Source organism: Puccinia triticina, chromosome 9A, assembly GCF_026914185.1.
Source record: "Puccinia triticina chromosome 9A, complete sequence".
NCBI classification, from domain to species: Eukaryota; Fungi; Basidiomycota; class Pucciniomycetes; order Pucciniales; family Pucciniaceae; genus Puccinia; species Puccinia triticina.
The window spans coordinates 6861267-6872601 of record NC_070566.1 but is presented as its reverse complement, the minus strand read 5'-3'; the positions used below and the strand labels follow the sequence as shown (position 1 = coordinate 6872601).

At 43.7% G+C, this 11335-nt stretch overlaps 2 protein-coding genes across 2 annotated transcripts; both read right to left on the bottom strand.

The window, feature by feature from the left end:
- Positions 1-3427: 3427 nt before the first annotated feature.
- PtA15_9A689 (uncharacterized protein) lies at positions 3428-6065 on the bottom strand (the record flags this gene model as incomplete). The annotated part of the gene is made up of 8 exons (XM_053172924.1): positions 3428-3521; positions 3652-3740; positions 3849-4101; positions 4219-4418; positions 4486-5041; positions 5141-5455; positions 5534-5604; positions 5724-6065. 8 exons carry the CDS (start codon positions 6063-6065, stop codon positions 3428-3430), a joined length of 1920 nt encoding a protein of 639 aa, XP_053024117.1.
- Positions 6066-9053: 2988 nt separating this feature from the next.
- PtA15_9A688 (uncharacterized protein) lies at positions 9054-9680 on the bottom strand (the record flags this gene model as incomplete). The annotated part of the gene is made up of 3 exons (XM_053172923.1): positions 9054-9170; positions 9244-9384; positions 9510-9680. 3 exons carry the CDS (start codon positions 9678-9680, stop codon positions 9054-9056), a joined length of 429 nt encoding a protein of 142 aa, XP_053024116.1.
- Between the last annotated feature and the right edge of the window lie 1655 nt (positions 9681-11335).

Below are 11335 nucleotides of genomic sequence, written 5' to 3'. Positions count from 1 at the left end.
CGGGAATGTTGGCGGTTTTTGTAGAGACTGTAAGATTAAGATGTTTCTGGTGAGAGTCGAACTCACAACCTCAGCTATATGCTGAGACACATACTAGAGTGCTGCCTTTACCAACTAGGCTACAGGCACTTGTGGCTGCCAGCTGGGTGGTTGGTTGGTAGTATAATTTTACGAGGGTATCTTGACAAGGATCTGAAGAATGAGATGTGTCGCGGGTCTTAAAGATGCCCAACGATGATGAAGAGTTAAGAATAAAAGAATTCTAACCTGAAGAATGAGATGTGTCGCGGGTGTTAAAGATGCCCGACGATGATGATGAGTTAAGAAGAAAAGAATCTATTGAGATTCAGTATTTGTCGGAGTGGTGTTAAATGTGGCACGACGACGATGAGTCAAAAATAATAGAACGGTTTTCTTTTCTTTAGTTCTTCTTAGGATAATTTGATTGACTAAATAATAGGAAACAATAAGATAACAAAAATTATACTGACTCTAACCTGAAGAATGAGATGTGTCGCGGGTGTTAAAGATGCCCGACGATGATGAAGAGTTAAGAATAAAAGAATCTAGAGAAAGAAATAAAAGAGAATAAAAGAATAAGAAAACATTAACATTTGTCCGATGAGTAGAAGAGAAGTTGATGATATTGAATGTGATGCTAGATACCTATTGAGATTCAGTATTTGTCGGAGTGGTGTTAAATGTGGCACGACGACAATGAGTCAAAAATAATAGAACTGGAAAACAATAACATAAGAATGGGATAAAGATACGGACTTACTTCGCGCACTGCGAAAAGCTCTTCGCGCACTGTGCAGTGCGCGAAGTTTGCAAACACTTCGCGCACTGCGCGTGAAGGGCGCAACTTTTTCAAATTATTTTTTGACCAATCAATAGAAAAGCCTATTATTGTCCTCTGTGAATTAATTTGGAGTTTTTTGAAGCTTTCTTGTATGCTTAAAAATCCCACCAATAAAAAAAACAAGTACAGCCATTTGGGGACCTGGAATTCATATTCCCACCAGTCAAAAAATCCAAATAATTTAGTGAATAATGATACATATGAATTCAAACTTTTTAGAATTTTTTGGCCACTTTGTGCAAGAATAAGGCTTTCAAAAATTAGGAAAGTTCACCACTTACTGGCGCATTTTGGCATATCTTGAGAAACAGTTACTGGTTTTTGAAAGCCTTGTCCTTGTACAAAGTGGCCAAAAAGTTCTAAAACTTTTAAATACATGTTTAATATGATTCTATAAATTAATTGGATTTTTTGGCCTGTGGGAATATGAATTCCAGGTCCCCAAATGGCTGTACTTGTTTTTTTTATTGGTGGGATTTTTAAGCATACAAGGAAGCTTCAAAAAACTCCAAATAAATTCACAGAGGACAATAATAAGCTTGTCTATTGATTGGTCAAAAAATAATTTGAAAAAGTTGCGCCCTTCACGCGCAGTGCGCGAAGTGTTTGCAAACTTCGCGCACTGCACAGTGCGCGAAGAGCTTTTCGCAGTGCGCGAAGTAAGTCCGTAAAGATAAAAGAAACCATTAGTTTTTCCTCCTCCATTGTTGACCGTGATAAATAGCATGAACGAGAGAACCAAAGGACTTACCGGTTTTCTTTTCTTTAGTTCTTCTTATGATAATTTGATTGACTAAAGAAAAGAAAACCGGAGTGGGACTTGAAGCGCTTGGTTTTATTGAACGGGTGACGTGGACAAAAGGGGGTTACTGAGATGACTATGGATATGCATAGTTGCTCTGATTGAAGTCACAGGGGTCGAAATTCAATAGGTAGTGCTCATGGGTTGATCCAACAGCCCTCCATACTGTGGTGATACATCGTGGTAGCAGACTAACAGACAACTCAACAGTTTTTGAGTGGTGCGGAAGCTGAGCAGAGAAAGTAGTTGGTTTGTTTTTGTTGAGTGGGGGAAGCTGCTGAGGATTGATTTTGAGAGCAAGAAGTGGTGCTATTTATCTTTGCTAGATGAGCGGTTGAGTTGTGGTTTTGAGGATGATTTTTGCGGGCTGAGTTGTGGTTGAGATGGTTGTTTCATGTTTTGAGGCCGAGGAAGAGGTTGAGACGCTTGATTGGAAACTAGGAGTTGAAACAAGTTGTAAAGATCAGAAAAAAGAAGAGGACAAGTGGGTCGGAGATCAAGGAATGAACCAAGGCATGTTGAGCTAGTCGTCTATGTTTATTTCTCTTTTTTCTCTTTTTCTGTTTCTGTATGCTTTACACATGTCACAGCTTGGTTTCCTCATGTCACAAATCCCTTTGTATGCCTGAGGCAGCGGGCGTGGAAGGACTTTCTCCTCATCCTTCCACACCTCTTCGACACTCGCCCGGCATCGTGCTTGCTGCTCTCAGGTACTGTCATTTGTTCCTTTCTTTGTTTCTCTTTCTCATCTGTCTGTTTCCTTCTCCTTTCTCTCATGTGCAATGATACTCATCTTTCCACACCTCTTCAACACTCGCCCGGCATCGTGCTTGCTGCTCTCAGCCCTATTTATTTCATAAAGGCATGATTGAGAGCGCGCACTTGCGGCGATGTGCGCGGGGCAGAATTCCAACAAGATAACCTGCGGGGTTGCCCTCTGGGCTTTCACCAAGAGGAATGTGTTAGGCTTGGGAGTTTTTTGCTTGACTCCCAAGTGAAAATTGGAATTCATTTCTCAGCATACACTGGCGTAACACCTTTTCTAATGCCTAACCATCCAAACTGACTACTGAGATCCAATCAAAATTCTATGTTTTAGATTTTGATTTATTTATTTCCAGATCAATGAAGTAGGCTTGTGCCCAAAAAACAGCTATTTAACTCATATTTCCTTCTATAATAGAGGTATATTGTCATAGGTAATGTTTTATCACAGTGGCATGGAAAGAAAGACTAGGTGCAATTTCTTGTTCAACCATGGTTGTGAATCTGATAGGCTGCACTGCATAAAATAACTGCTTGGACAGTTTTGTCCAACAATTTCTGCAATCAGTACCCAGGGGAATGCAGAACATGTTGAACAAAAGCTGTTCAATTACTGCTTGGACAAAACTGTCCATGTATTAAGTTTTGGGAGTTCTAGAACAAGGTATGAACCCCCCCTTTTCTGGTAGTCTGCAAGAGGTTGAGAGGATCCAACTGGTATTCAGCTCAGGTCAATCAGTTGAACAATCAAACTTGATTAACCGCAACATTTTCTGTGAGCTCTTTTGAAGGTTCCTACATTTATAAATCTACCCAGCATTGATTAGGTTACACTATTGTTAGCGGAAAAAAATTCTTGGGGTTTTTAACCTAAAAGAGATACGGTTACATAAATTAAAAGTACAAGAATTTGACAATATTTGAATTTTGAATTGTTGGTCCCAAGAATGATAGTCCATCTATCTATGCAGTAAAGCTTGACTCTTAATATCCCCTGATCAATGAGAGGAGTTGGTTTCCACTAGTCTGGTCGTTTTTTTCACTGAATTAAAGTACGAAATAGGTTCTTTCACCCTGAGACCACCTCGGGATCTGCAGGATGCGAGTAAAGTTTGTCAGTAGATGGATATTTCAGTATTTTTTTTCACGATGAACTATGAGGAGTGCAAGTCATACTTTGCACAACTGGAAGAAAATCATAGCATATAAAAGATGGACTTACGCGTATAACTTCAGAAAGTCTTTCGGGAGTGGGGGGAGATTTTCCATCCCGACTAACATCACCAGGCTCATACCCATTATTGCATGGACCTGATAAGACACAATTAATGTTCAAAGTTATAATGATAGCAACACATTAGAGATGAGTAGGTATTGTGATAAAATAGGCCACACTTATCCAACAAGAAATGATCGTACCTGGAGATGACAATGTACAAGAAAGGCGCCAGGCGTTTTGGCAACGAGTCTGATGACTAGCCAACCAACATGTGATCCGCTTGGCATTGGACCCTTGAAGTATTTTCCATTTCTTCCAGCGAAGACAACCTGTGTATCGCGTTCAATCGATCTCTTGTTCCTCAGGTGATTATCTTTGTTAATGCGTTTGTAACTTTCCTCGGTAAATTCACCATAGCCTTGGCCAACCACATAAAATTTTTGTCCGTGTAGGCTAGATAGACAGTCAATGAACAACCCGAGAGCCAATCAACTTAGCGGACCGACATGGCTTTAGAAAATCCCAAGAGTAGCTTGTGGACTGGGGGAAAGAGAGCGGAGATAATCTTACTGCCAAGGATGTACTTCGGAAACGTTGACAGTCGAGGCAATATTGACGATTACGAACTCAATAACTTCGTTTAATTTTATCGGATAGGCGTCCAATTTCGAGTCATAGCCGTTATTCTGCAAGGCTGCCTTGTAGTCTGGCTTTAGTCCATCGGTGTAAGCTTGAACGAGTATTGGTACCTTTCGCTTATTTTCGACATACTGTTACAGAAAGAATGTCCCTCAGGAAGCTGTAGAGATACAAGTCTACAAGATATGATGTGCTTACGGTCAAGTTGTTTACAAACCAATTTACAGACCCCTCGGGTGTTCTTCTCTGCTGACTCGATATGAATATCCGGCGACTGACTTGGGCGGCTGTTGGAGCATCTTTCTTCAGAATTAATGGTCGAAAGCGGTGTGCTATCCATTCATTGTCCTCATTTGGCAAAGGCACAATCTTGTCGAGATCAGTGAGATTAGTGATGAAGTTGTGCATGTAATCTTTTCGCAGCGATGGGAGTGCTGAAGCGGAATGTTTCATGTCATTTGTCGGATTGGATACAGCAGAACTGATGTCGTATCTCAATATGAAAGATCCCATGTCGCGTTTTTCCCGCCAGCGGCTTTCAACTCGGCCGTAATAATCGCGCTGGCCACCTTTCTTTTGAAGTTGCTCCAGAGTTTTTGTTTTTAGAAGAAAGGAATAACGCTGTCCCGACCCAATTTCCATGAATGGAGCGCTTGCTGGCTTGATGTATCCGCCATCAACCTCAATTACTTGTAGTTTGGAATGCGATTCGATGGCAAAGTAGAGGAATGTGAGGGCAGTAATACCAATTGTCCTAAATCGGTCGAATAAGTTGGGAAACGAGGCAGCGAGGTTGTCAATAAACGTAACTTGATACAAGAAGGGGATATTCTTGAGCCGTTGCCGGACTTACCGGACTCGATAAGTCAAGCCAGGTTTTACGTGTAACACATGAGGGTGACAGTTCTTAGTGCATCCGAAGAGACTAGAGGAATTGCATGATCCTAACGCTTCTCCATTGACAATTAGGCTCTGGGGCTCCCCAAGAAACTTGATTGGGGTGGAAGCCAGACCCGAGATAATCTTACTGTCAGTGGCATGATAGTAATCACTGAACATCAGGGTGCGTTCTTCGTCATAGCTATACGGAGGTGCCACGCCATTTTCTTCGATTATGAAGGAACCGTAGGCAGTTATTGATTGAAACCTGTGATGTGTGTGATAAATGCTTTACGCGCCACGCCAACAAATCAAAATTCAGCCGAATTATCAGCATCAACCTGACCATGAACAGAAAGAGACCCACTATGTGCCTGCTGAGTCAGTTGGCAATTCAAACTCGTAATCAAAATAGCCACCTTTGGGGCGGATGGGAAACTGTGTAAAAGGCAACAGGAGAAATTAGTAGATATTCATGTTGTGTATCTATTTTATTGATCCATAGGGTACGGCTTCACTAGCACAGAATCTGTTATGGGAATGCTAGGGGTCCATACCTGAGAAATCTTAACAGTACCATCAGCAAAGGGTGAGCCATACTGGGCCAATCCGTGGAAGTGCATTGTTGTCGTTTCATCTTCGAGCTCATTGATCACCCGAATCCAAAGTTTCTGGCCCGCCTTGAATCGAAGTTCGGGGCCTGGAAAAGTGCCATTAATTGTGACTGAAGGTCGGATAGTACAATCAGCCGAGATATTTTTGCGGGATATAACCAATACGGTGGTGGGTGCCCATGGTGCTTGAGAGCTTGAGATCTTGGAGCCTTCAGCCAGAATGATCTGCCCAATTACAAGAAACAAGAAAGCCCGTAATGGGCAAATAAAATCAAACGGATTCATCGAAGGAGAGAATGAGCAGAAGCATAATCGCACCAACACCCAGGCGGCTTGGTCGGGCTAGTAAATATCATGCTTGTGGTTCAAGTCACATCCTGATGTGTTTCCAAGCCCCACGGAAGACTTGAGAAGACATGCAACACCTCGTTGCTACACCGCGGGGCGAATTTGAAAAGGCTGTGGCGCCACCATCGCGCGGCCGTATTATTCAGCCCCCGAGACGCCACATGGACCACGATTTGCGCCACTACGGGCGTGACCCATGGAGATGTGGCGCCCCCACGGTTGCCCCCCTGAGCGCCACGGTCCTCAGGGCGGCACCGAGTCGCCAGCGAGACCATCGATTGACTCAGCGTCCGAGGGGCGGCCCCGGGGTCGGCCCCCCTGCGCCCCCATCCGAGGCGGCTGTGAGACCATCACGCCCCAGAGACTTCATGGCGGTCCGCCCCGGCGGCAGCCCGGAAGCGACCCCCGGCGGACACGATGACGCGCTCAGCCCACTCCCCCAGGACATCATGGCTGCCTGTGCCCGTGGCAGCCCAGAGCCGACACCTGGCGGCCACCATGCTGCGCTCAGGACCTGGAGAGCCTGGGCTAACGAGATGGCTCACCCGGATCCGGCCATTTTGAAAAAGGCTCATCGAGAGGAGTACATATTCCCCTTGATGACCGGTAATCTGCACTGCACCTGGCCGGTCATCGGGGGACCCAGTGTGTAGACGCCGGGCTGTGCCGGCCATTGGTATGTACGGCAGCCGGAGCTTCTGCCCCTCGAACTTTGTTTTCGAGGGGCTGTGTACCCGATCCGTGAGTATTTGGCAGGTTGAAAGCCCCGGAGGAGCAGGAGCCTGCGCTCAGCTTATTTTTTGTGTTTATTTTTCATCCTTTTTTTGTGTCCAGCTGAGGGCTCCAAATCCTCCAAGAATTTGATGGAGGAGCAAGAAAAATCCCCTCTGCCGGCTGGCAGAAAAAAAAGTGAGAATTTCATAGTTTTGGGTTTGCAGTGCGCAGAGCGTTTTGAGCTACCGCGCACTGTGGCCGGGACGTTGAGTGGTTGCCCCCTGCAGTGCGCAACGAGTTTTTTGCAGTGCGCGAAGTACATTTGTTAATTAATTTTTTGCATACCCCCTTTTCCCAAGTGTGTACTAAGGGAATATCTTTTTTGTTACATGTACCAGGGTTCCAAAAAATTGAGGGAAAATTTAAACATTCATTTGAAGCTTCCTTTGAAATTTTTGAGAGAAAAAAATAGGTACATGGCGGGTACATGGTGTGCTTAGTAGAAAAATGACTGCTACATGTATAACTTTTTTGTTACACATTTAAAGAGTCTAAAAATTTCAGAAATGTTTCTATGGTGTATATTCTGTGCGCCATTAGATTTATAGCAATGGGGTAAACACCAAACATGAGATATAGGGGGGCGGGCAGCCTTCATAGGAACAATCTGGATAATTGAATATTTTTTTTGATAAATTTCCCAGAGGTCTAAGGTCTGCAGGGGTTATATAATGATGCATATTCTCTGCGCTCTGAAACTTTTGGCAATATTGGTACCTCAGAACATCAGATATAAGGGGTGTGCAGTAAGGCAATATGACTACCACACACCCCTTATATTTCACTAGATTCCAAGGCGGCTACGCCGCTGCACTTTCAAGGGTATTTGTTGGAGCAAACCCATTACCCCAACCCCCACAGCATCTTAAACCTATTCAAGCTTCCCCCAACTTTAAATGTTGCGTTGCTGGTCTGCTCAAATCTGACAGGATAACTTGCGGTCTTACTTAAGCCTTTGTTGAAATGTGGTTTGACCAGGCTTCAATGCACAGTCATTGTGCATAATCCAAAGTGACTGTGCAAAAAAAAATCTGTGTGCTTGGGTGGACCTGTAACAGCCATTAAACACAAGCAACCATACACCATAGGTGCAAGAAAGTATTTTGAAATCTTAATTCAGTGCCAATGCCAAGAGGAACCAGTCACAGATCCAGGGATATTTCCAATAATTTTATAAAGCATTCTCCCAAGATGCTTGCAATCAGATTTTCTGCGAATATCTCAGGAATAACTGGAAGTGGCTTATAGAATAGTTTCAAAAATATTATACATGAAACTTTGTTGAGCAAATCAATTTGAAGACCCAATCTTGGGAGAGATATTTTGTCAACCCCACTTTGTCAGGAGAAATATTTAGTAAAACTTATCCAGTACTCATAATATTCTCCAAAAATTTGTGGTTTCTGGAACTTTTTCCCATCATTTAGGGTGTTCAAAGTTGACTTGCATAAAATCATAACACCATAAAATCATAAAATTCTGAGCTGAAAAAAATATGTACCACCCAAACACTCAAATTACAGCAACATTTCTAGAATGGTACATATGAAATCATCACTTGAAAGTTTTATGATTTTATGATTTTATGTATTGAAAATTTTATGATTTCAACTTTGAACACCTTAATTGACATGGAAAAAAGCTTCATGAATCCCAATTTTGGCATTTCAAGTTAAATAAACAGTACTTAAAACAAACTGACTGAATGAAACAGTAAGGTTCAAGCAGCGACACACCCAGCGTAGAGTACATCAGAGAACTGCCACTGCCACCGTAAGCGCGGCTTATGGGATTGAAGAGCCCATGCCACCAATTGAGGCGGCACATTCTGTTTAGAGGCCACTGCTTGACGGCAGTTCTTTTGAACCAGTGGGATCCTGGAGGTGGTAGAGCGACACGTTCAAGAGTACATGTCGAGGCTGTCATTGCCGGGAGAAGAGGAGCCTACAGACCATTAGAGGGCCGACAGCACCGATATGTAGAAGAGAAAAGCTGAGCTTAGAGGCTATAGGAAGGCGGCCACCATTGAGAGATGCAGTACGTTCTTCCCAAAGCCCATAAGTCGGCTGCTAAAGAACACCCAACGACTGTTAGAGGCCATTGCAGAGCTGCTGCAGGGACATTGGAGGGTTACTCTCACCGCCAGAAGCGTCAGTTTGGCCTAGAGGCCATTGGTAGGTTACTACCGTCGCCAGACAAGATACTGAGCGCGCAGATCAGAGATTTGAGCCTGTCTGGGCTGTGAAGCTCGAGTTCGCGGTTGATTAGCTAGAATCTTCACCAAATTTAGGTTAGCGCAAGCTGACTTTGAACAATAATTCAAGCTTCTGGTTTACCAGACCTTGAATGAGATAAACATTGCAGATATTGCCAAGACAACCCTGTCCACGGTTTGGAAGTATTCGGCCCGGCCATTGATTATCAACGCCGTACCAATGGCTTCGTAGATTTCAATGTGATGAAATGCAATATCTGCCAAGATCTGGAGAAGAATGGCACCAGGTCAGCGGGATTTGCTTAGCCTATTGGGAACCAGCGGAAAAGAATTTAGAGAGACGCTGGCGATTGATTGGCTGACTTGTTGTCAAACACAGTGATTCCACCAACAGTCATCATGTCCGCTTTGGCGATGACTGGAAAGCTGCTCGAGCTGCTAACGACACTGCTAATTCCGTCGGGAGTTTTGATTCCCAAGGGCATGTTTGAAGTGCTTCCCAAGGGAGTTGACGCGGTGGAAGAGGAGGATGACGGGCTGACGGCTTGTGCAACAACTGCCATGCCAAAATTGGTGATGGTGGTGGTGCCCGCACCGACATCGCACTTTTTTTTCGGGTGGTGGTGCTGGCTGGGCTCAACAATCCTAAGCTGTTCTTTTGGCTGTCAATGACAGAGGCTGGGATCTTTCTGGGCTGGTTCATAGTTGCGGGTGGAACAGTCGCCTGGGTGGACGTTCTTCTCACCCGTTGGTGCCAAAGTGACGAAGTGACGGAATCAGGGGTAGCTTGGGGATCAGTCGGGACTGCACCTCCAAGAGTCTGCTGATTGGATAGTTGTGTATGAGCGGATGGGGATCAGTTGGGAACAAATTCGTGCGGCCAGCGAGCCTGATTCAACTTTAATTGAACAATGGACCATGTTACTCATGCAATTGATGGGCACTGTGTAGTGGTACCATTACAATTAGTCAAGGTGAGGCTAAGCGGCCAACTGAACGTGTGGTATGATTAAGGGCGTGGTTGTGTTAACTTATTCTTGTTGAATAGACTGGAGGACTGAGGAGTTGTCAGGGCGGCGGAAACCAAGTGCCAGGTTGGTCGAGGGTGTCGTGGTTAGCTGTGGCAATGGAAATGAGTTTCATAACCAGGTAAGTTGTGCTAGCGGCGTGGATGTTTTTTGGAGGTTCCTTGGCAACATCAAGGGTTGGGCGAAAAGGTGAAGGAGGCAATCAGGCTGCAGGCAGAGAGATACATTTTACTGAGTTTGGAGAGCAACAGAGCAAGTATATAAAGAGTCCAGTGGTGCGTCAAGGGTTGTGAGCCTAGGGCATCCCCTGTTGCACTTGCGCGGGTTGGTGTCCTCACAGCCCCAACTTTTGCTTCTCACACTTGTGCCAGGCTGAGCGGGTTAAAGCCGGTCTCTTTTCACCTGTGGCATGTCACAGGCTGGGAGTTTGTTAAATCAGTTGCTTTTCATGTATATATAGTCTTTTATAATTATTGTACTTTGTTTTTTTTTATCTTGTAGGGGAAAACCTTTCTTTTGTTTTTGGAAATGCTTGTGTATAGGGGAAACCCTTGAACTTTTTTTTGGTGGATCTGTGGTTTTAATAAACTTAGATGTTCTGATGTAGCAATATTTCCAAAAGTTTCAGAGCGCGGAGAATATGCATCATTATATAACCCCTTAAGTCCTTAGACTTCTGGGAAATTTATCAAAAACAATATTCAATAATTAGCCAGATTGTTCCTATTAAGGCTGCCCGCCCCCCCTATATCTCATGTTTGGTGTTTACCCCATTGCTATCAACTTAATGGCGGACAGAATATACACCATAGAAACATTTCTGAAATTTTTAGACTCTTTAAATGTGTAACAAAAAAGTTATACATGTAGCAGTCATTTTTCTACTAAGCACACCACGTACCTGCCACATACCTATTTTTTTCTCTCAAAAATTTCAAAGGAAGCTTCAAATGCATGTTTAAATGCTCCCTCAATTTTTTGGAACCCTGGTACATGTAACAAAAAAGATATTCCCTTAGTACACACTTGGGAAAAGGGGGTATGCAAAAAATTAATTGAATCATTTAAAGTTACTTTTTTGGAATTTTGAATGCGCCATAATTCTTTTCAGGATTTTAAATGAACTAGAGGCCAAGGCGGCTTTGCCGTTGAAGGTTTATGGTCCACCCTCATAGCTGAGTACTGCATAT